Source organism: Gorilla gorilla, chromosome 9 (assembly GCF_029281585.2).
Source record: "Gorilla gorilla gorilla isolate KB3781 chromosome 9, NHGRI_mGorGor1-v2.1_pri, whole genome shotgun sequence".
Taxonomy (NCBI): Eukaryota; Metazoa; Chordata; class Mammalia; order Primates; family Hominidae; genus Gorilla; species Gorilla gorilla.
Window position 1 is genome coordinate 77,008,660 of NC_073233.2, and position 24,371 is coordinate 77,033,030.

At 56.8% G+C, this 24,371-nt stretch overlaps 1 protein-coding gene across 11 annotated transcripts in view; it reads left to right on the forward strand.

Moving 5' to 3' along the window:
• The window catches only part of TPCN2 (two pore segment channel 2), a 39,231-nt gene extending 20,181 nt beyond the window's left edge, over positions 1–19,050 (forward strand). For 9 of the 11 annotated variants that reach the window (XM_031016230.3, XM_031016229.3, XM_055354695.2 and 6 more), the window contains 17 exons: positions 382–447; positions 1,167–1,231; positions 1,741–1,841; positions 2,445–2,526; positions 2,733–2,819; positions 8,826–8,945; positions 9,078–9,137; positions 9,236–9,364; positions 10,164–10,213; positions 11,730–11,829; positions 13,783–13,854; positions 15,050–15,126; positions 15,509–15,590; positions 15,686–15,768; positions 16,361–16,442; positions 16,878–16,972; positions 17,631–19,050. In XM_031016230.3, coding sequence (XP_030872090.1) covers positions 382–447; positions 1,167–1,231; positions 1,741–1,841; positions 2,445–2,526; positions 2,733–2,819; positions 8,826–8,945; positions 9,078–9,137; positions 9,236–9,364; positions 10,164–10,213; positions 11,730–11,829; positions 13,783–13,854; positions 15,050–15,126; positions 15,509–15,590; positions 15,686–15,768; positions 16,361–16,442; positions 16,878–16,972; positions 17,631–17,709 — 1,430 coding nt within the window. In that variant the 3' untranslated portion in view covers positions 17,710–19,050. Of the gene's footprint in view, positions 1–381; positions 448–1,166; positions 1,232–1,740; positions 1,842–2,444; positions 2,527–2,732; positions 2,820–8,825; positions 8,946–9,077; positions 9,138–9,235; positions 9,365–10,163; positions 10,214–11,729; positions 11,830–13,782; positions 13,855–14,518; positions 15,020–15,049; positions 15,127–15,508; positions 15,591–15,685; positions 15,769–16,360; positions 16,443–16,877; positions 16,973–17,630 lie in introns of those variants that run through there. The other 2 variants (XR_010129147.1, XM_031016234.3) reach the window with 2 other exon arrangements.
• Positions 19,051–24,371: the final 5,321 nt, after the last annotated feature.

Genomic DNA, 24,371 nt, shown 5'->3' on the forward strand with positions numbered 1-24,371 from the left:
GGTGCCACGCTCTGTCACCCAGACTGGAGTGCAGTGGCACAATCTCGGCTCACTGCAACCTCCACCTCCGAGGTTCAAGTGATTCTCCTGCCTCAGCCTCCCGAGTAGCTGGGTTTACAGGCATGAGCCACCACGCCTGGCTAATTTTTGTATTTTTAGTAGAGATGGAGTTTCACTATGTTGGCTAGGCTGGTCTCGAATTCCTGACCTCAAGTGATCCACCCGCCTCAGCCTCCCAAAGTCCTGGGATTACAGGCGTGAGCCACCACGCTCAGCAATGGAGACCTCCTTTCTATTGCAAAAGCAAATAGTGTAGCGTCAGGATGGGAGTGGGATCAGGTACTGAGGTTGTCAGTTTCTGTTATTTCTTTTTTCTTTTAGTGATGATTCCTGCGTATTCCAAGAACCGGGCCTATGCCATCTTCTTCATAGTCTTCACTGTGATAGGTGAGTGCAGGTAACGTGGCCAGCATTTTGTGACAGGATCCCAAGAGCTCAGGGACCGATACACCCTGCTGCCTCCACGACCTGAAACTTCACATCCGTGTTTTTCACTCCAGAGATCACACCAGGGATCCCCCACCAACAGCTTTTAACCCCAGGGATCCCCCACCAACAGCTTCACCCGAGGGATCCCCCACCAACAGCTTCACCCGAGGGATCCCCCGCCAACAGCTTCACCCCAGGGATCCGCCACCAACAACTTCACCCCAGGGATCCCCCACCAACAGCTTCACCCCAGGGATCCCCCACCAACAGCTTCACCCCAGGGATCCCCCACCCCACGGCTTCACCCCAGGGATCCCCCGCCAACAGGTTCACCCCAGGGATCCCCCACCAACAGCTTCACCCCAGGGATCCCCCACCAACAGCTTCACCCCAGGGATCCCCCACCCCACGGCTTCACCCCAGGGATCCCCCACCAACAGCTTCACCCCAGGGATCCCCCACCAACAGCTTCACCCCAGGGATCCCCCACCCCACACTTTCTGTTCTGTCCCCACCATTGACCTCGTCATCCTCCCACCTGTGACTGCGCTGGCCAGGCCATGTTTCCATTTGATAGGGGACGCCCCCGGCGCTGTGCTATCCCGTGCCGGCCACCCTTGCGTTGGTTTTGCTGCTGTGCTGGTGGCGCCCCTGACCGTGGCTGTCTCCTGTTGAAGGAAGCCTGTTTCTGATGAACCTGCTGACAGCCATCATCTACAGTCAGTTCCGGGGCTACCTGATGGTGAGCGAGCTCCCCCATGCTGGCTGTGCCTGGAGCTGCCGGGAGGCCAAGGAGGGTGTGGCTTGAGCTGAGCAGCTGGGTGACCCTTGCTGGCCAGGCCCCTGGTGTACGGGAGGGCAGGGTTGCCACCTCTTGTGGATCAGCCGGGGATGCACATGTGTTGTTGCTCTAGCCACTGCCAGAGATGGCAACTCCCAGGACAGCGGACCCTAAACCCTCTTGAGGGGGAGCCGGGGGCGCCCCCAACACACAGAGGAGAAACGCGGCCCAGCATATTGCGCAGCACGCCCGTCAGACACCTTCCTGTGTGGCCTGTCCCGGGAGTCTGACCAATCCTCTCATTCCTGGGGGGTGAGGGGCTGCCCCCAGGCTGTGGGGAACTGGGCTCCCCCGCAAGGCTGCCCAGACTCCCCCTCTGCCTGTTCCCCAGGGGAGGGAAGGGTCGGGGGTTCGGGGGTTCTGAGCTGGGGGAGGGCTGATCCTGCCGTTCACAGCCTTCCTCTTTGCAGAAATCTCTCCAGACCTCGCTGTTTCGGAGGCGGCTGGGAACCCGGGCTGCCTTTGAAGTCCTATCCTCCATGGTGGGGGAGGGAGGAGCCTTCCCTCAGGCGTGAGTGCTGGGCATGGACCCTCTTCTCCCTGAGGGTGGGCGCTGTGGCTGCTGGGCAGGGGCCGAGTGTTCATTAGGGGCTTCTCCTGCTTGGCCTGTGCCTCACCCCTGCTGGCTGGCACCCGACTCATGGAAACCACCATGTCCCTGGTGCTCTGTGGTTCCCAGCGTCCTTGTCCTGAGTCCATGCCTTTGTCTTCGTGCCCCCCGGGGACCCTGGGCTGGTGAAGGGCCAAGTGGCCCGGCCTTCTTGTCCCCCTTTGTGCTCTTCCACCCTTCTGTGCTGACTTAGGCAGCAGAGCCAGAGGTGCATGGGCCAGGTGTCCACACCACCATCCTGCTTGGAAATGAGGGCAGAGAGCTTGAGGGACATTGCAGTGGAAAGTTCTGGTCCTGACTGCTCATAGTGGTGAAGTCAGTTTGCGCCTCCTCAGGGGGACGGCAGTGGCAGGATGCTCATTACAGGGGCTCTTGGTGTGGTTCAAGCTGCAAAGTGGCTTCATGGCAAAGCTCAAGCCAGACGCCAGGGCAGGAGGACCCAAGCCAGGGTTCCAAGGGAGCCGAACTGGCTGTGCTCACCGGGCTGTGGGTTTTTCCCTGCAGAGTTGGGGTGAAGCCCCAGAACTTGCTGCAGGTGCTTCGGAAGGTCCAGCTGGACAGCTCCCACAAACAGGCCATGATGGAGGTACCCGCCCCCTGCTCCCAGCCTCCTCTGGGCTCCTCCCAGGAGGTCACTTGGGCCAGCAGTCCCTTTTCAGGACTAGGGGTGTGGCTTCAGGTCACCTGCAGCGTTCACAGCCCGTCGGGGTGGGGTTGGGGCTGGGGGCGCTCATCTTCGAGGGCGCTCACCTTCCCATGCGCCCCCGCTGACCTGTGCTCCTTCCTGTGCAGAAGGTGCGTTCCTACGGCAGTGTTCTGCTCTCAGCTGAGGAGTTTCAGAAGCTCTTCAACGAGCTTGACAGAAGTGTGGTTAAAGAGGTAACTGGGGCCACAGCCGCCCAGGGTGGATAATGGGGGCATTCCAGTTTCCCCTGCCCTTGATCACCTGGGGAACTCTTCTAATGATCAGTGCTGGGATTCACCTGCCAGGGATCCTGGCTCCTAGGATGGGAACTGGGAATGGAGATCTCTTTGGCTCTTGGAGATTGGGGAGATTTTTATGAAATTCACCAGACCCCAGGAACTAGCCTGAGCCCAGCCCGACATGAAGGAGTCTTCCAAATGGTCTTCTCGGTTTCCGTGACAGACTCTCCTTTTCCTGTCTGTCCTTCCTCAGGAGGTCCACACACTGGTCCTCTCCAAGGCCTTTGCCTTTCACCCTTGACACTTACAAAGTTCCCAGGTGGGCCTCAGCATCCGACTAAGCTCTGTGTCCAGAAGGCCTGGGCCAGGTGGGTGGAGACAGTGGGAAACAGCCCAGGTGCTCACAGGCAGTGTGGGGGCAGCACGGGGGCTGCCATTCCAGCTGCTCAGCCTCAGAGGACTGAGCCAGACCCTGGAACAGGGATGGGGCAGAGAGGTGGGGTGGCAGATGCCTGCCAGTTCTGTGTCACTTTTCTCGTTTGCTCAGGCTCCTGGGACGGCACCACAGACTGGGGCGGGGGCAGGGATGAAGCAGCAGACATTTGTCATCTCACGGTCCTGGCTGTCAGTCCGAGGCCAAGATGTCACAGGGCTGGTTCCTCCTGAGGCCCCTCTCAGTGGCTTGTAGGTGCTGTTCTTTCCCCATGTCCTCACCTGAGGCCTCTCTCCCTGGCCTGTAGATGCCACCCTCTCCCTGTGTCCTCACCTGAGGCCTCTCTCCGTGGCTTGTAGATGCCACCCTGTCCCTGTGTCCTCACCTGAGGCCTCCCTCCGTGGCTTGTAGATGCCACCCTCTCCCTGTGTCCTCACCTGAGGCCTCTCTCCATGGCTGTAGACATCGCCTTCTCCCTGTATCCTCACGTGGTCATCCCTCTGTATGTCATCTCCTCCTCTTATAAGGACCCTATTCAGATTGGATTAGGGCCCATTCTAATGGCCTTGTTTTAACTAAATTACCTTTTAAAAGGCCCTGTCTCCAAATATAGTCACATTCTGAGCTACTGGGGGTTAGAGGTTAAAGATACGAATTTCGAGGGAGACAAAATTCAGCCCATGGCAACTGTCACCTGCTTCAGGATTCCTTGTCGGCCCCTGTGGCTGCAGGCCCCTGTAGAGGTGGTTCTCTAAAAACACTGTTTTCCTAAGGTCCTTCCAGACCTCTGGAGTCAGGCCCTGCCCCAGCCTGAGCTTGAGTGCCACGCACTCGTCCCCATCGTCACTTCGGGCATCCTCTTCAGGGCTGCATTCCTCAGTGTGGCACCCCCAGCCCCTTGGGGCATATGGGCGATGAGTGTGGTGAGGATCAGTAGGTGGCAGTTTGAATATTCATGCCATCAAACCTGTTTGGGACAAGGCTGGGCAATGCGGTATCAACTTAAGGTTGACTTGAAGATACGAAATAAATTTTACCAGGTGCAGATTTTGCAGAAACTGTGGAGATGGTCCTCAGATAACAGAAAGTTAAGAAGCACCATTCTAGATAAAGGCGCTTGTCCTAGGGGCGGAGCTGTTTGGGGCTCAGGAAGCAGCTCTTAGCGGCTGTCGTAGGCTAGGTTTGCTGTGATCTGGCCCCTGTTTAACCCAGACGGACACCTTGGCCAAGAGAGATTTCAGCATTATCTATTATGTCTAAATTGTTACAAGGAGAAGGTGTTCGTATGTTAGCTGTGTAATTGAGAGATAACTGATATGACTAAAGGGGCAGACAGACAGGCCGGGAGAAGCCAGTCATCCTAAAGGTTCTGGAAAGGTGGTTTTTGTTCCTCAGGCTTTGCTCCTGGTGTGCTCTGGGCCATCTGGGCTCTCCCTGGGCAGTTGTCGCCGTTCCCTAGGGCGTGGTTGAGTCCTGGTTGTCCAGAGCTGACTCTCCCACCCTTTTCCAGTGTCTGGATTTGGTGAGACCTGGAAAGGGGTTCCTCCTCCCGTGATGATGTGGTGGAAGGGCGGATGGATTGCTTTGGCCGTGACCCAGTAGAGCGGGCTCGTGTGCGCACAGGAGTGGGGAAGGCCCAACACGCAGGCCTGGCCTGATTCCCAGCCTGGCGGTCTCCCTGGAGGTCCCGGCGATGCTCTTCCCAGGGCACCGAGCGCTGGGCTTTGAGATGGGAGTTTAGGTTCCACAGGTTTTGGGAGCCGCGATAGCCTTAATCTGGTTTTCTGACTCCTTCTTTCCTCAATAATGCTGACTGTAGAGGGGAGGCCGTCGCCCCTCGGTATCTGTAGGGATTGGTTCTAGGACTCCATGTGGATACAAAATCCATGGATGTTTAAGTCTCTTACTTAAGATGATGTAGTGTTTGCATGTAACCTACACACATCCTTCCGTATACTTTAAGTCATTTCTAGACTACTTTGAATACCTAGCACCTAGGAATGCGGTGGGAGTTTGGGGAATAAGGGTAAGAAAACCTGTACATGCTCCGTACAGACGCTTTTTCCCTGAGTATGTTTTGATCTGCAGTTGGTTCAGTCTGCAGACACAGAACCCGCTGACGTGAAGGTCTGGCAGAGCTTCAGTTTGGGAGGCAGATGCTTCTGGGATTGCTCAGATTTGGGGCAGCCTGTGGTTTTGGAAGCACAAAGAGGTCCTTTCTCAGCAGGCTGACGTCATGGGAGCTCCAGCCTTTTCGAGAGCCCTCCCGTGTGGGGTCACTGCCTGGGCGTCAGCCTGGCCGTGGCCAGGGAGTCGGTTGTTGCTTGCTGGCGAGCTTCAGAGAAGGTGCCCTGCCTGCTGCTGAAAGAAGTCTCCTCTTCATATGAGAAACTTTTGGGGTTAAAAATGTAGTGGTCATTCATTATAGACAACAGAGGGAAGTGGGAAAATCCACCTCACTGGCTTTCTACCCAGAGACAAGCACTTTAGTCATATCAGTTATCTCTCAGTTACACAGCTAACATACGAACACCTTCTCCTTGTAACAATTTAGACATAATAGATAATGCTGAAATCTCTCTTGGCCAAGGTGTCCGTCTGGGTTAAACAGAAAATGTCATATACGGCAGTGGCGACTACGATAAAAGAGTAACTGCAAGATGTAAGGAAACCATGTGGTGTCCTTGGGCTGAGGGGAGTGCATGAGGAAGGATGGACCTGGAAGGGGACCCTCCGAAGCCGGGGTTCAGACCTCTTGAGAGCAGGTGTGGTTTTGCCCACAGGAATGCAGAGACGTTCACTGGCTTCCCTGGGCTGCGGTTGGTTTGTGGTCACTGGGTAAGCAGGAGGCGACCCTCCCGGGTGCAGCAGGCCCAGGATGTGAGCAGGCAGTGGCGTGGTCCTGCCGAGGGAATTCAGTGCCAGTGTGGGCAGGTGGCCTTTAGGCACTGGTTTCCACATTGAGGACTGTGGGAAGCTGGGAAATTTTCAGGAGGTCAGGCTGTGGCTGTAGGTCGCCTGGGGACTATGTGTCTCGGACAGAGCGTGTCCAGATGTGCTTAACACCACACCCCGCTCCACCCCGTAGCATCCGGAAACCGCAGGGGAGGCTTGCCCTCCTGCCGTGTCCCTCCACTTGCCCTCCTGCTGTGTCCCTCCACCTGCCCTCCTGCTGTGTCCCTCCACCTGCCCTCCTGCCATGTCCCTCCACCTGCCCTCCTGCCCTCCTGCCATGTCCCTCCACTTGCCCTCCTGCTCTCCTGCCATGTCCCTCCACTTGCCCTCCTGCCCTCCTGCCATGTCCCTCCACCTGCCCTCCTGCCGTGTCCCTCCACCTGTCCTCCTGCCGTGTCCCTCCACTTGCCCTCCTGCCCTCCTGTTGTGTCTGTCCACTTTCCCTCCTGCCCTCCTGCCATGTCCCTCCACCTGCCCTCCTGCCGTGTCCCTCCACCTGCCCTCCTGTTGTGTCTGTCCACTTGCCCTCCTGCCCTCCTGCCATGTCCCTCCACCTGCCCTCCTGCCATGTCCCTCCACCTGCCCTCCTGCCATGTCCCTCCACCTGCCCTCCTGCCCTCGTGCCATGTCCCTCCACTTGCCCTCCTGCCCTCCTGCCATGTCCCTCCACTTGCCCTCCTGCCCTCCTGCCATGTCCCTCCACCTGCCCTCCTGCCATGTCCCTCCACCTGTCCTCCTGCCGTGTCCCTCCACTTGCCCTCCTGCCCTCCTGTTGTGTCTGTCCACTTGCCCTCCTGCCCTCCTGCCATGTCCCTCCACCTGCCCTCCTGCCATGTCCCTCCACCTGCCCTCCTGCCGTGTCCCTCCACCTGCCCTCCTGCCGTGTCCCTCCACCTGCCCTCCTGTTGTGTCTGTCCACTTGCCCTCCTGCCCTCCTGCCATGTCCCTCCACCTGCCCTCCTGCCATGTCCCTCCACCTGCCCTCCTGCCCTCCTGCCATGTCCCTCCACTTGTCCTCCTGCTCTCCTGCCATGTCCCTCCACTTGCCCTCCTGCCCTCCTGCCATGTCCCTCCACCTGCCCTCCTGCCATGTCCCTCCACCTGTCCTCCTGCCGTGTCCCTCCACTTGCCCTCCTGCCCTCCTGTTGTGTCTGTCCACTTGCCCTCCTGCCCTCCTGCCATGTCCCTCCACCTGCCCTCCTGCCATGTCCCTCCACCTGCCCTCCTGCCATGTCCCTCCACCTGCCCTCCTGCCCTCCTGCCATGTCCCTCCACCTGCCCTCCTGCCATGTCCCTCCACCTGCCCTCCTGCCCTCCTGCCATGTCCCTCCACCTGCCCTCCTGCCGTGTCCCTTCACCTGCCCTCCTGCCCTCCTGCCATGTCCCTCCACCTGCCCTCCTGCCGTGTCCCTCCACCTGCCCTCCTGCCATGTCCCTCCACCTGCCCTCCTGCCATGTCCATCCACTTGCCCTCCTGCCCTCCTGCTGTGTCCCTCCAGCCCCTCCGCTAAGAAAGCCTCACCTCCCGCTCGCTGTGGATGAGACGTTGAAAGGGACCCTGCCCGTTGTGGCAGAGTGTGTATCGAGGAGGATATCGGGAGCCGAGAGGAAGTTCGCTGATCATTGGCACCACCAGTTTGGGTCTCACTGGAGAATAGCCACTCTATTCAACTGGATATTTTGGTGTTTTCCTTCCAGACTTTTCCCTGTGTAATTTCAGGCATTCGTAGTTATCTGGGGAAACAGTTGCTTTGTTCTTCTTTGACGTATACATGAAGCATTGCGATTTTCACTCCGCAGCCTGCCTGTTCATGCAGCCATGTCTTCTTACCCTCTCCATTTTCATATGGACTTTTTGGGGGGATGAGCTGTAGCCACGTGTCACATGTGGCTGTGGAGTACTTGACACATGGCTGTTGCCACCGAAGAACCGAGTGTTGAATTTTGTTGCATTGAAATTTTCATGAAATAGCCGCCGGTGGTCAGTGGCTCCCGTTTGGGACAGCGGGTGCAGGTCCCCTTGCTGAGAAATGTTTAGGCCATTCCCCTTGTTGACCTCGTGCACACACGGACGTGTCTCAAGGAGGCTGCTGAGCGTGGGAAGTGCTGGGTCTCATGAGGGTCCTGACAGTGGCAGCGTCTGCCCACCTGCCCCTCATTGCCTTCTGCTGCTGGCCACAGTACAGGAGTCGGTTCTGTGCTGAGTTTCTGTAGCTATGAGTATATCACTTACATGTGTTTTTTCACACAGCTTTTTTTTTTTTATATATATCAGGGTGACACTTTGCATACGTTTCAGGTGACTCTAATATCACAATATGGTTTACTTACAGCCTCAGTGGACGTTTCAGTTGCTTCTATTTCTCTTTGGGTGTTACAAAGACCACTGAGATGAACACCTTTGTGTATAAAGCGATTTCTGTGTCTGGGATTATTTCCTGTGGCTGGATAGATATGACGGGAGATGGGGTAGGAAAAAATCAAATCCCAGAATAAGAGGGTGTGAGCATTTTTGGGCTGCAACAGCCACGGCTGCTGGCCTGTGCTTCTGAGCGTGTGTGTTCCTTGCCCAGCACCCGCCGAGGCCCGGGTACCAGTCTCCGTTTCTGCAGAGCGCCCAGTTCCTCTTTGGCCACTACTACTTTGACTACCTGGGGAACCTCATCGCCCTGGCAAACCTGGTGACCATTTGCGTGAGTGTGGATTTGCCCCAGAGCTGGCGCGGAAGTGCCGGTTCCTGCCCACCTTGCACGGGAGCCTGCCCCTCCTGCCTCGCCCAGCGCTGTGCTGGGCCAGCCGGCGAGCCCTCTGTTCTGGCGTTGCAGGTGTTCCTGGTGCTGGATGCAGATGTGCTGCCTGCTGAGCGTGATGACTTCATCCTGGGGGTAAGTTCTGAGCTGTCCACCTGTCAGGGCCAGGGTGAGGCTGGGCAGGGCTGGCAGCCCTGGGGCCCAATGCTGGGTGCCTCTTCTGCCCCTTTCAGATTCTCAACTGCGTCTTCATTGTGTACTACCTGTTGGAGATGCTGCTCAAGGTCTTTGCCCTGGGCCTGCGAGGGTACCTGTCCTACCCCAGCAACGTGTTTGACGGGCTCCTCACCATTGTCCTGCTGGTAAAGTAGGCACATCCGAGGCTGGCCTCTCCTGGGCGGGTGGGTGAGCGCCACCTGGGCTCTGTGCTGGCTCATCTCAGGCCTCCCCTGAGGACTAGAGGCTGTAGGAAGGTGGGCTCCTGCTCTCAGTGGTGAGGGCTGGCTTCCCTGCTGGCCGAGTTGCTCAGTGGGCAGCTGGTGGGGTCTTTAGGAGGCTGGGTTTCTACTGCATCCGAGTGTCATGGGGGGCAGGCTGCCACTCCCGACCCCCAGGGGAAGCCCTGAAGGACCTGTAGCCCTGGCCAGCGACTCCAGCCCGGGGCACAGCCTCTTAACGTCACTGATAGACAGTGTGACCTCAGCATGGGTGGAGCGAGGGGCCAGGGGGCTCTCAGGCACCAGGGAAACGCTTATACTTCCTTTCCCCAGACCCGGTGGGAGTGAGGGCATGCCACACTTGGTGTGTGTGTCACAAGCAGCCACATGAGAGTGACGTTTGCTGTAGCCAGCAGGCCCCTCGGCACACGGGTGAAGAGAAATTTGAGAAGGGCCCTGCAGTCTGTCCTTGACTCAGTATCTTCTCTGCCACCTCTGCCACCCCAATCTGTGCAGTCCTCCGATTCCTGAGGCCAGGGTGTCTTTCCAGCTGAAAGAAGTCCCGACATCTGGAACCAACCCGTGGGGTCCAGGACCAAGCTCTGATTTCTCCCCAAAAGCCCCTTTTGGGGAGAATGTGTTAGAGATGAGCTTTATAATTCCTTTAAGGGCCGCCCAGATTAGTGTTGCTGTAGCGAAGCCTTCTTTTCTTTTGTAATTAAAGGTTTTGGAGATCTCAACTCTGGCTGTGTACCGATTGCCACACCCAGGCTGGTATGTGACTGGGCAGAACCGAGGGTGGCTACAGCAAACAGCTCCACCACCCAGCGCCCCTGGGAGGGTCTCAGTGGTGTCCAGGGGGCTGGGTCTGCTCTGACTCTAGGGCAGACCCCGTGATGGTGGAATGGGTGGGCCGATCCCACAGCAGAGGCTGTGTCAGGGCAGGGCCCTGCCATCGCTCTGGGGGTCCTCTCTCCAGAAGCTGGCACCCCGCAGGCTGTGGAGGGAAGCCGTTGTTCCCCCTTGGAGATGCCCTCCAGGGCGGCAGTGGGCTCCCCCTCCCAGCACACATGCTGGGGGCTGGCAGCAGAGATGCCCCTGGCTCAGGTCTCAGGGGACCTGTGACCACTGGGATTTGGCTGGGCCCCTCTGCTGGCGGGAAGGTCCTTGGGAGAGCCCCTGCCTCACAGTGTGACCTTGAGTCATCGCCTCCCACTCTGGACGTCACTTTAGCCTCCTTAAAATGGTGGAGCCAGGGGCCCGGGGCTCACTGAACTCTGAGGCTGTGTGCTGATTCCCCACTGCCCGGGGTTCTGGCCATGAAGAGACAACCTGGGCAGGGACCCTGGAGCCTCATGGCACCGTAGGGCCGTCAGCCAGGCTGCTCTGCCCTGAGAGTGTGGCTCCGGTGTGCCCGTGATGAGACAGGAAGGGTGGGGCACGGGGCCCAGCGTGCCAGCCTCGGCCCTGTGGTTAGGCCGGGCTCCTTGGGTCTCTGTGTGCTGTGTCATCCACCCCACTGCCTAGGGAGCAGCTGGGAGTCGCTTGGTGGGGGTGGGGACGGTGGACAGCAAGAGCCTTGCTATTCCGTCAGCTCCCTAGGAAGCCCCCCAGAACTTACCTCAGGAAGGCAGGCAGTGCCACTGTGCTGTGCCGTGGGGCTGGCATTGCCTCGTCTTTCATGTGCACTGAGCATGCCCGCTGCACTTTGTTCTGAGTCATTACCTTGGGGGGCTGACACTGTGGGTGAGAATGGGTTTGAGTTTCAACAGAAATGAAAGCATGGAAAGACCATGAGGGATGCCAAGCGGGGCTTGGGTCAGGGATGGGGTCAGGGTCAGGGTCATGGGACAGGAGGTGGGCGATGGGGGCAGGAACCAGGGGATGGGGCTGGCGCAGGAGACCGGGGCAGGAGACATGGGCTCACCCAGTTCTGCTGGGGCCTGAGCTGGAGCAAGTCTCAGTGTCTGGAACCTCCATGCCCTCCCGTGTGGACGGAGGGTCTGTGTAGAAGGAGGGCTGCGGCCTTCCCGCGAGGGCTGGCTGGGAAGGTGTTGGGGGGATGGGGGTCGCTCCGGGGCTGCAGGTGGAAGCGGAGCAGTGAGTAGCCCAGGCCCCGCCCTCTCGCCACCCTGCAGAGGCTTTTCTGCTCCGTGTTGGCTGTGGGGTGCACTCCCGTCATGCCCTGTTGCTCTCCCTGCGCCTCCGTCCAGGAACCCGCGCGTCTCCGTGTCTCCTCCCTGTGGGGCTCCTGGGCTCCTCCCAACCCGCCTCCCTTGTCTCTCCCCAGGAGGCCGGAGATGCTGGGCCTGCTGTCGCTGTGGGACATGACCCGCATGCTGAACATGCTCATCGTGTTCCGCTTCCTGCGTATCATCCCCAGCATGAAGGTGTGTGCCGGCCCCACCCCCACTCGCCCCCTCCTCCTGGGTCACGCTGCTGCGTTGCTCCAGGGTGGGTGAGCCTGGGGCAGGAAGGGCCCGAGGACTGTGCCTGTCACCCTGGGCTCCCTGGCTGCACCCTCAGCTCTTTGCCGTGTTCTTGTGATGCTGGGGAAGGGTCATTAGAAGCGGGAGAGCCCAGCCCTGCATTTCTGGATTGGGAGAGGAAGGCGGGCAAGGGTGTGGCGGGTGCAATGCTTTGGCCAGTGGCAGGAGCTCCTTGGGGCTGGAGCCCTGGACACCAGTGCTCCCCCAGGTCTCTGAGGTTCCCAGAAAGGCCTTTGCCATGGCTCCCAAGGTGCTATTAATGAGGGGCAGTGGTACCCCTGGCCAGGGAGCTCGTTTTCAGGATCCTTTAATGCGGGCGCAGGTGGCTCATGACCATCTCTGAGCTCTGGTTTCTCTTAATGTACCGGTTAGGAGCAGTGGGCACCTTAAAGGGGCAGGCAGGCAGAGGTCGGGGGTCTGGGCCTTGCTGCTCCTGGCACCATGTCCTAAGACCCATGTTCTGAGTGTCCAGGTCCCTCGTCTGTCCCCGTTCATCCTTCCTCTGAGCTGTGCACTTGTCCCACCTGACAGTATGTCCCACTTGAAGGCAGCTCAGGGGTCTTGAGCCTTCCTAGGGGGCTGCTGTGCTGGGACCTTCTTACGCACACACACGCGCACACATGTTCACACATAATTACAGCCATACAGGCACAATCATGCATATATACAATACAGCCAAGCACACGTGATCTCACACACAACCACACATGTGACCATGCATATGCATACACACACACAATCACAGGCACACATGATCATACACAGTCACACATATACAATCATGTTTGGATACAATACACATCATCATGCACATACACACGTACATTAATACACACGCACCCCCGCATCACCATATGCACAGATAATCACATGCAGATATCCATGTGAACTCATGCCCGGGTAAGACGCATGATTGTGTGTGCACACATCGCATGCAGATATCCATGTGAACTCGTGCCCGTGTAAGACGCATGATCGTGTGTGCACACATCATCTGCAGATATCCATGTGAACTCGTGCCCGTGTAAGATGCATGATCGTGTGTGCACACATCCACAGTAAGGCCTCAGTGCTATCCACAGGTTCTTGGAAACTGTGACTTTAAGGGAAATGGCGCACAGCAGACCCTGCAATCATGCTGTTTTGCTTGAAGTCGCAGTTTCCCAGGACCTCTCACGTGAGTATATACATGCTCATGATGACACGCAACGTGTGCACATGTACATGCTGACTGGTCTCCACTGTGGCGTTCAGCTGTGTTGTCTAATTTGGATTCCTCAGGTGGGTTGATGGGGCTGATGTGAAGGCCTTTCTCCCGGCTAGGCTGTGATGAGGAGGAGTGGCTCTTTGGAGCCGGGGCCTCCCTGCTGGTTCTCAGAGGCCTCTTCTCAGACTCAGTTCCTGCAGGTGCTCCTGCCACCTCTAGCTCTGCATTTCTTTGGCGTCTCCAGGCCACAGAGTAGCTGACCCACCCGCAGTGGGTTGGGAGGCAGAGAAGGGCCTCCCACAGGAATTTGAAGTCCGTGCTTGAATGAGGCTGGGGTGGAGGTGTTGGGATGCGGGAGTGGGTGAGTGAGTGCGTGCAGGTGGCGATGCAAGCGTGTGTGAATGCGTGTGGGTAGATGTAGGTGTTGGGGTGCGAGGGTGTGTATGGGTGGACGTGGGGGCCTGACAGGCTGTGTGGGTGTGTAGAGGCATGTGGGGGTGGCTGTGGGTCCAGGTGTGTGTGTGTGGGTTGGTGGTCATTGGCCTGCCCCATCTTGCCTTTCTGTCAGGGTCAGCGTGGTGGGCCGGGATGGTGTCCCCTCAGTGGGGCCAGGAGGAGTAAGGGCTGTGCTCTCTTCCTGTCCTCAGCCGATGGCCGTGGTGGCCAGTACCGTCCTGGGCCTGGTGCAGAACATGCGTGCGTTTGGCGGGATCCTGGTGGTGAGTCCCAGGCTGCTGCTGGCGGCGGGTCATGCACTGGAGTGGGAGGCTGGGAGGCTGGTGGAAGGCAGTGCCGGGCCGGCTCACTGCTCTGTCGGCAGGAAGGTTCTTGGGTTCGGACGTCAGCAGGTTCCTGAGGCCAGGGAAGTACAGGGTTGGGGTAAGAAGCCAGAGGCATCCCCTTCTTTGCACAGCAGGGAGCTCGGGTGGTGTGGCTGGTGGCCCTGCCTGAGCATCCTTCCCTCCCATGGCAGAGACTGTTTGGTAATTTTTGAGTCTCTCGTGTTTTCTGGGTTGTGGATCTCGTTGAGAAAGTAAGGACAGAAATTTAAGAGGTGCAGGGCTTTGCTCCAGGGACCCCAAAGCCTGCACAAGCCCTGGGATGAGGACTTGGTCGAGGCTCCTTTCTTAGAGGGATTTCAGGGACTTGCAGCCACATTTGCTGAGCGAGAACTGTGGGACGCCCCGGCCCCTCCCTGGGGGCCAGCCTTCCAGCTGAGGAGCCCATCTGCTCTGCCTGGTGGCCGGACTTGGGCAGGAGAGGGGCCTGTGACCAGGCAGGCCCCAGATCCGCGCTGTGCAGAGTGACAGGAGGCGCCCTTTGCAGGAAGCCCGGCCACACTTCAGGCAGTTTTGCCATTTTATTCTGACCACCTTGACATAGGGACCACTGGGGTGAGAAGGTGTCTCTGGGGCCGCAGGGTGCTCTGGGCTGGACCCCAGCTGTGCCTCACGCCTCTGGAAATAGACGCTGGGAAGAGAATCTTGCCTCAGGCACTGTCTGCCCAGCCCCCTAACTTGCACAGCAGAGGAAACTGAGGCCCAGAAAGGGGACCAGGTTAGCCCAGGCATGTACCCCTTCTACTCTCTGCTGACGCATATTAGGGACAGGCCTGGGGTTGGCGGGCAGCCTGTCCCGTAACTGTGGCTGCCAGGGTACCTGGGGGCAGGGCCCTAATTCCCTTAGGAGCTCCATGACCACGCCTGCCTGAGCCCCACTGTGTCTGTGGACCCGCTAGCCCTGGGGGAGGCCAGCTGCGTGTGTTTTGAAGTAGCAGCCAGGCTGGAATCCCAGCCCTGGGCAGAGGGTCCTGGCTTCACAGGCATCCTCTGGCTTTGCGGTTCTGTCTGGGGAGGGGGGTGGCGGGTGCACCCATGGGTGGGGCTGACCAGTCCCCGGCTCCTGGCCCGCCAGGTGGTCTACTACGTATTTGCCATCATTGGGATCAACTTGTTTAGAGGCGTCATTGTGGCTCCTCCTGGAAACAGCAGGTGAGGTGGGGTCCGAGGTGCCACAGGGAGTGTCTCAGGGGTGCTGGGGTGGGCGGGAAGCCTTGGCAGTGGCCTCAGTGGGCTCAGCATCTCAGGATGGGAGGGTGTTCTCCCAGTTCCTTCGTCTCCTCCATCCACCCCCTTTTCCCGACCCCCAATTTCCACCTCCGCTCCGCACCTCTCCTAGGAGCCCTTGCCTGGAGTCTGCTAAACACATTTCTCGTGGCCTGCTCAGAGCAGCACTTTCCCTGCCCCCTGAGCCTCTGTATCCCAATTTGGACTTTCAGGCCAGGCTGAGCACACCAGCAGAGGAAAGGGGTGTAAGGTATCAGGCCTCAGAACCTGGAGCCCCTGCCCCTGACCCAGGTGTGTTGTTCCCCAGCCTGGCCCCTGCCAATGGCTCGGCGCCCTGTGGGAGCTTCGAGCAGCTGGAGTACTGGGCCAACAACTTCGATGACTTTGCGGTGAGCCCTGTGCCCTGTCCCAGCACCCTGCTCCCCGGGCTCCTCCCCTCCCCACCTCCTGGGCCTTCCTGGACCGCTGGTCTCTGCCCCCGCAGGCTGCCCTGGTCACTCTGTGGAACTTGATGGTGGTGAACAACTGGCAGGTGTTTCTGGATGCGTATCGGCGCTACTCGGGCCCGTGAGTCCTCATCTCCCTGACAGCAGTGATTCTCCGTGCAGCCTGGGGGTTCCCTCACCTCCGGGCACGCTGCATCTGCACTGGATGCCCGGAGCGTGGCTGGGATGGGGACTCGGGCCTTGACAGGGAAGTCGGCCAGCGTGGCATCCTGGCTCGCCTTGTCCCTGCCCCCTGCATAGCCATATCGTGACTCTCAGGATGGTGGCCAGTGACTCTGGGTTTACACCTCCTGGAGGTCGTTGGTGTGTTTGGGGCTTCTGAGGAATTCCATGGGGGTGGGGGAGCCCCGGGAAGGCTTAGTAAAAGAGATAGTTCAGCTCTGAGCTTGAAGAGCTCAGACTGGCCCCAGCTGATGGTCCTGGGTTTTAATCCCAGCACCGCCTCCTGCTGGCTTAGCTACCTCGGCAGCTTGTTGCACGTTTCTAGGCCTCAGCTGGGTTGTTTCTGAGATAGAAATAGTAACGCGCTCTGCATCATGGTGTGTGTGGGCCGGCTGCCCGAGAGCTGTCCTGGCCTCGCAGCAGTGGTGTTTGTATCGAGTGCTCTTGCTTTGCTCATCATGGTTCACAGGGTGGGTCTCTGTCCTCCGCAGGTGGTCCAAGATCTATTTTGTATTGTGGTGGCTGGTGTCGTCTGTCATCTGGGTCAACCTGTTTCTGGCCCTGATTCTGGAGGTATCAGAGATCCCCACCCAGGCTGTTCTCCATGGTCGTTTGTTTCTAATTCACTCTCGATGGGTCTGAGGCCACCAGCCGGGCCTGCCTGGAACTTTGATGGGAGAGTCGTCCTGGGTTAGGCGGGTCCTGAGTGAGGCTGAGCCCCTCCCGTGGGGCTCAGTGCTGCCCGCCCTGGCTGCTGGGGCCTTGGGGGGTGCTCCTGACATCTGGGTTGTGGGGATTCTCAGGCCCCCAGTTCGGGCTGAAGGAGGGACTTGGACATTGGCTCCAGGAGGAGCCAGCAGCCTTATGGGGCCTGTGCCTGGGTGTCCAGGGTGAGTGGCTCAGCCCCCTCAGCGGGTGCCCTGTGGCTGACCCTGGAGGGGCCGGGGATGGGGCAAGGCTGCTTTCACTCGGGGCCCACACTCACTGGCCACTCCTCCTGCTTGCCAGAACTTCCTTCACAAGTGGGACCCCCGCAGCCACCTGCAGCCACTTGCTGGGACCCCAGAGGCCACCTACCAGATGACTGTGGAGCTCCTGTTCAGGTGTGTGGGTGGGGAAGGCGCTTCTGTCTGGCCCCCTGGGATGGGAAGCCAAGAGCTGGGGGGTGGAGGGGTTGAGGCGGCGGGCAGGCCCTGATGACTGTCCTCCCCCTCCGCCCGGTTATCTGGCTTTGGTCCTGTGCTCTAGGAGAGCAGCTCAGAGCCGGGATCGGGGGGGCTTCTTCTTCCTGCCATTGGCGTCATAGCCTTTGTCCTGCTCTCCTGCTCTTGGATCGGGCATATTTAAGGCACCATCCTTCAGGGTCCATTGGATCCTGTTGGATGTAAACAGGGGACCTGAGGAAACCGCACCCATCTCTTCTCCTGGCAGCTTTGAGATGGTTCCTCTGCTAGTCCAGAAAAGTGACCACCCAGAGGCAGCCCTGCTGTGGGGCCTCTGTGCCTTCCACCAGGGGCTGCCGAGTTGCTGCAGCCAAGCCCTGCGGTCCTGCCAGCCAGTGGGAAGACGTGGCCCCTGGGCTTTTGAGAATGCCGTGTAGTGGCCACATCCATCCTGAGGCTCATCTGAGTCCCCGTGTCTCTGTGTCCCTGTGACACTCACTTCGCATGTGTTGCTAAGCTCTGCTCCCTTGTTCTTGTGGGCAGGCCAGGGTCTCCCTCCTTTAGAGGCCCCTGTGTGCATCTTTCCTCAATTCCACAGGGATATTCTGGAGGAGCCCGGGGAGGATGAGCTCACAGAGAGGCTGAGCCAGCACCCGCACCTGTGGCTGTGCAGGTGACGTCCGGGCTGCCGTCCCAGCGGGGGCGGCAGGAGAGAGAGCCTGGCCTACACAGGTGCCCGTCATGGAAGAGGCAGCCATGCTGTGGCCAGCCAGGCAGGAAGAGACCTTTCCTCTGACGGACCACTAAGCTGGGGACAGGAACCAAGTCCTTTGTGTGTGGCCCAACAACCATCTACAGAACAGCTGCTGGTGCTTCAGGGAGGCGCTGTGCCCTCCGCTTTCTTTTATAGCTGCTTCAGTGAGAATTCCCTCGTCGGCTCCACAGGGACCTTTCAGACAAAAATGCAAGAAGCAGCGGCCTCCCCTGTCCCCTGCAGCTTCTGTGGTGCCTTTGCTGCCGGCGGCCCTTGGGTACCACAGGCCTGACCAGGGCCTCCACAGGTTAACCGTCAGACTTCCGGGGCATTCAGGTGGGGATGCTGGTGGTTTGACATGGAGAGAACCTTGACTGTGTTTTATTATTTCATGGCTTGTATGAGTGTGACTGGGTGTGTTTCTTTAGGGGTCTGATCGCCAGTTATTTTCATCAATAAGTCTTGCAAAGAATGGGATTGACATTCCTCACTTCAGCACAGTTCTAGTCCTGCTTCTCTGGAGTAGGGTTGTTGAATAAGGTTGCTTGGGTTGTGCATTGCACAAGGGCACATGGCTGTGAGATGTATCCTGGCGGGGGGCTGTCTACCTGCAGTGAGGGGCACCTTTTCTGTTTTGCTCAAAGGCATGTATAAGCCAATGGGTGACCTTATTTTCTGTGTCCTCAGGTGTGTGGCAGGGGGCCTGGGGTGGGGAGGTGGGGCAAGCGAGCAGTGTGTGGAAAGCCTTGTTGTCACCTGAAGCACGCCAGGTCCAGATTGACCAATGGTTTTCTCACTTCAGGTGCCAACCCACGCCCCCTTTCTGCTGAGGTTTGGGTGCCATCTAGTGGTGGGATGGGACTTGGTTGACTACATTTAAGGCTAGGTGGACCCAGCAACTCCAGAAACAACTCCGGGGACACCACTCCCCATCACACTCCACACCGAGCTCAGCGGGACCAGGAAGGGATGGGCCCTGCCAGGGTTGCCCCTGCACTGTGCATTCTCGCCTGGGAGGCACAAGTTCTTTCATCTGCTTTTCCTTCAGAGGTGCTGAGCCCACGCCATAGCCCCTGTGGGATGGTGGGGGAGGGGGCGACCCGAACAACAGTGCAGTCGGTATCGAGATTGGGGAGCGGAGCGAGTCCAAGGAGAAGGTCATGAGTTTCTTTTTACTCGTGTCGAATAATAACGATAATAATATGGAAACCACCGCAAACTTGGAGAAAAGTTGTAAGTACAGTAAAGAGAAGCTTCCTTCTGAGTCACTTGAGTGGTTACGTTCTGGCCCTGCACCCTCTGTGCTTTGGGACGGCGTCCAACCCGCATTCGCGTCAGGAGTGAGTCGCACGTGGCTTTGTGGTCATGGCGACTTAATCCGCCTGGACGGTGGCTCCGTCTCCCTGGGCTTAGACGACCTTGGCACTTCTGGAGATAAGCCCGTGGCTCCCAGGTTGTGTTCATGTGACGTTTCCTTGTGGTAGGTTCTGGGTCTGCGTTTTGTCTAGGAGTGTCACAGGATGGACACTGCCTCCTGGCAGGGGCTGCCCAATGCAGTTAGCCTCCTGCTGGTGTTCTCTCTTGTTGCTTGGTGAAGGTGGCCCCGGTCAGCTTCTCCACTGCCCAGTGAACGACCCCTTTGTAATGAATGAGTGGGGAGGTAGTGTGAAGCGATGCCAATATCCCATCCCTGTCAAACTGCCTTTACTTTTTCCTTCCTTCCTTGCTCCCACCTGTGTGGATCCTGGTCCCTTCTTGTATTCAGGGCTGTGGTCTGTTATGACGTTTACTCTCAGGCTCAGGTCCTGCTTGTTTGGCCTGTGGGAGCCCCTTCTTCTGCCTTTTGTGTTTTTTTTGTTATGTACCTACAGTTCTTTAGCTGTTTCTTTACTTTCTGGTGCAAAAAGATGTTCAAGCCTTATTTTATACCTGCCTGCCCCTTTCTCTTTCATTTATTGGAGTGAGCCGCGGCTCTAAGGAGACCTGTTCCTTTGAATGGAGAGTAGCATCAGGAACCAGGATGTGGGTGCAAGGCGTGCTCCTGGCTGTTGCAGATTGCCGCGCCCGGGAGCTCTTAGTGGACAGAGCTAGAGGATATGTGCACGTACTTCCATCTCTCTCTCTGTCTCATCTATTCACAGCTGGGAATGACACTAATACCTCCGATTTCAGCCCAGCACCACAGGGTACGTTCCAGTTTTTCTCTCTTTCCATAGCTGTAAGGCGCTTTCTGGGAATGGTTCTCATTCTCCTTAATCTATTATTGGGTCAGTTTTCCTGCATGTCCCCAGCATCCCATCACTGCCACCCACTCCCCACAGAGAGGCCCTGCTCATCCGACTGGGGCTTTGACTCCCACACTGTGTGCCCCTCTTGTGTGGACGCCCTGCTGCCAAAACCTTCAGCAAACAGCTTTCCAAATGGAAGTTGTCACTGTCAGGGCCTTTACAATCAGCAACAGCAAAATCTACATGCTGCTGAGGGTCCTGGCTCATTAAGATGCAATAAATATGTAAGTACATAAAAACAGCAATAGAAGAAACGTAATGCTTTATTCTCAAATATGATGTCTACATAGAAAAGCCAAAATTATTAAGAATAGTAAGAATTCAGCACAGTTGTTTGCTATGAGATTTAAAAAGTTTTTACTTTATTACTTATTCATTTATTTATTTTAGGGTCTTGCTCTGTTACCCAGGCTGGAGTGCAGTGGTGTGATCATGGCTCACTGCAGCCTCCAACTCGTGGGCTCAAGCAGTCCTCCTACCTCGGCCTCCTGAGTAGCTGTAACTACAGGCACATGCCACCAGGTCTGGCTAATTGTTTTATTTCTTGTAGAGATGGAGTATCTCTATGTTGCCCAGGCTATTCTTGAATTCCTAGGCTCAAGTGATCCTCCCACCTTGGCCTCCCAAAGTGCTGAGATTACAGGTGTGAGTCACTGCACCTGGCCTGCCCTGAGATTATATACTGAAATCAATTGCTTTTCTAGACACTAGCAATAAGCTTATAAATTACATTCAAGGATTCAGTTATATTCATTTTTTAAAAGATATTTAAATAAGATTAAAAATTCTTAAGGTTTCTAAAAATAAATGGAAGGAAAGATATTCAAGGCCTATATACAGAAAACTATAAAACTTCATTAAAGCCCATGACTGTAGATACAAGTAAATAGAGACTATGGTAGTTTTCTGTTGCTGTGTAACAAGTCCCCACATACTTGGTAGCTTATCACAACCTCATTTGTTAGCTCCAAGCTGCAGGTCAGACATCCAGGCACGGCTTGGTAGGTCCTCCGTTCAGCAGAAATTGGGGTGTCAGTGGGCTGGGTTCCTTCTGGGAGCTCCGGGGAAGAGTCTGCTCCCATACTCACTTGGGTTGTTGGCCAAATGCAGTTGCTTGCAGGGGTTGGGCTGATGTCCGTTTCCTGCTGGCTGTCAGCCAGGGGCTGCTCTTAGGAACTAGAGGCCACCCACATTCCTTGCCATAGGGCCCCCTCCATCTTCAGAGTCAGCAACGAAGAAGCTGCCTCACATTGACTCCCACTCGCCCTTTGAATCTCTAGGAAAAGCCTGTGCAGTTTACAGTTTCACCTGATTAGGTCAGACCCACCAGGACAACTGCCCATCCTTAAAAGTCCTGTGTGCCACCTAACGTAGCCCAATTCCGGGAGTGACTTATTCACGGGAGGAGATTGTGTAAGGGTAAGGATCACTGGGGTCATCTTGGAATTCTGGCCACCACAGTTTTTCTATCTTCATGGTCAAAAAGAATTGATATTGTAAAAATATCAGTCTTCTCCAATTTCATCCATACATTCATTATAATTCTAAACATAATGCCATTTTTTTCCCACAAAATTTGATAAGTTGATTGAGAAATTAACATGAAAGTACAAAAACAAGAGCAAAAATCCTTTCTGTGGGAGAATCCAGTTGAGGGAATTGCTGCTCCATTATTCCTGACTTACATTGCTGGGACAGCAGCCACAGCAGCGTGGTCCTGGTGCAGGAGCTAATCGGCTAAGGGGAGAGAGCCCGGGAGCCCCGCACACCGGCGCAAGGGCGAATCTACTAAGGGGAGAGAGCCCGGGAGCCCCGCACACCGGCGCACGGGGCGGATCGGCTAAGGGGAGAGAGCCCGGGAGCCCCGCACACCGGCGCAGGGGCGGATCTACTAAGGGGGGAGAGCCCGGGAGCCCCGCACACCGGCGCAAGGGGCGGATCGGCTAAGGGGAGAGAGCCCGGGAGCCCCGCACACCGGCGCAAGGGGCGGATCGGCTAAGGGGAGAGAGCCCGGGAGCCCCGCACAAATGCGGAACTGCGACGGATGGCAGCAAACCCGCAGGGAAGGGATGGTTGTTTAATAAATGCTGCCAGAAATTCCAGCCGAGGTGGGAAAAGAAAGAAATAAGTTCCCTGTTTCACACCTAACACAAAAGTACTGGAGGCGGGCTTAAGTGTGAAAAGCAAGTTTTAGAACGTTTAGAAGATGAACTCAATATATTTAAATTAAGAACTTCTTTCTTTAAAAAAGGCCATAAAATAGGCAAGCCACACACTGGGAGAAGATTTTGGTAACTGATACAACTGAGAACTTATATCCAGACCACGTAAAGAGTACCTACAAATTAGGAAGAAAAAGACAAAGCAGTAGAAAGTTGGGCTTTTCACAGAAAAGCAAACACCCGGGTTCCATAGCTATGTCAAAAGTTGCTCCGTCTTACTAGTTATTAGGAATATGCAAAATGAAACTGAAACACAACATTTCACTCCATGGTCAAAATGGAAGAGGTTGGACCATCTTAATTGTTGGTACTTACATGTTTATTCTTAAGAGTCAAGCTAAGCTGAAACAACCTCTTTGGAAAATTGTTTGGTGTCATTTCTTGCAATTGAATAGGACATACCTTGGTAATTCTCTGCTAGATACACTCACAAGAGAAACCGCTGCCCCTGTGCACTGGAAGACAGTCGGCAGAGTGATCCTAAGAGCAGTACCAGTACTAGCAACACATCTGCCAGCTGAAACGTCCTCAACAGAATGACAGGTACGCTGCAGCTTGGTGACAGTGGAGTATTACACGGCCGTGAACATGAATGAACTCCAGCTGCAAAGAGCTACCTGGAAGAATCTTAGAAACATAATGTTGGGTGAACAAGTTCCAGAAGTCTCCACACGGCACGGTATTATTCATGTAAAATTCAAAAGCAAGGTTAAACAACATACCATGTAGGCACGCATACATCAGTGATGAGGTTACTTCAACACAAGACGGCCCAAAGCCTGTGGTCCAGTCAGTGCTGAGATTACTTCAACACAAGACGCCCAGAAGCCTATAGTCTGGTCAGTGCTGAGGTTACTTCAACACAAGACGCCCAGAAGCCTATGGTCTGGTCAGTGCTGAGGTTACTTCAACACAAGACGCCCAGAAGCCTATGGTCCGGTCAGTGCTGAGATTACTTCAACACAAGACGCCCAGAAGGCTATGGTCCGGTCAGTGCTGAGATTACTTCAACACAAGACACCCAGAAGCCTATGGTCCGGTCAGTGCTGAGATTACTTCAACACAAGATGGCCAGAAGCCTATGGTCCGGGGAGCGGCCACCTCTTGGGGAAATGGGGATGGGATGGGAAGGGACTGACTGCCATGAGCAAGTTCCGGGGGAAGTTCTTGTCCTGGCGGGGCTGGGCAGGGCTCATGGTCATGGTATTAACCTTAGGAACATGCACATGTTACATGTGTTCTTTTGCATGTGCCAAATATTAAAAGGAGAGCGAGAGCAGAGGCATTGAAGACAGTGAGGATGGACGGCTCCCTCAGGGAATCTCGCTGCAAAGGGGAGGCGGGGTCAAGAGGATATTGTGGTGGTTTTCACGTGGGAGGATCCTGTGTGGACTGATGGGGAAGACCCAGGGAAGAGCCAGAGAAGTGACAAAGCAGGAATGAGGAGGCCAGGCAGGGGTCAGCCACAGGGACGTTGCTGGGCAGTGGCAGGAGGTGCAGTGCCAGGGGCAGCAGTGGGGCAGAGGCGGGGCGGGGCTTGGCGGGGCTGGGCAGGGCCGGGCTGGCAGGTCCTCTGCCCCCAGGGCTCAAGCACAGGCAGGGCTGACCAGAGCAGCAGTTCTGCTGGCCCCGCAGGCCTGGTATCGCCAGTGGGAGCACTCAGTGGCCATCAGGGTCCTCTCCCAGGTTCCCTCCCACATGCTGTCCCCAGTGCAGGTGGCTGGATGGGGTCCAAGACCCATGCCCAGTCTGTCGCTGGGGCCTGGGAGCGGGGTCTTAGCGAGCAGGCTGGGGCCTTTCATGTGGTCTCTGTCCAGCTGGGCACAGCAGGGGGAATCTTCCCTACTGCCAGAACGGCTTGGATTGGGTTTCCCGCCTGAGATAATTAGTGGTTCTTAGGAAAAGGTTAGAAGAGTTCTTGCTTAAAAACCACCAAATGGGACTGGGCACACTGCACTGCTCCTAAAAATCAAAGAGGAGGCGTGGAGCCCAGACAACGCTCCTCACATCAAAGTGGCCAGCAGACGGCCCAGGGCAGTGGGCGCAGCCTCCTGCACGCCTCTCCCCAGCCCTCT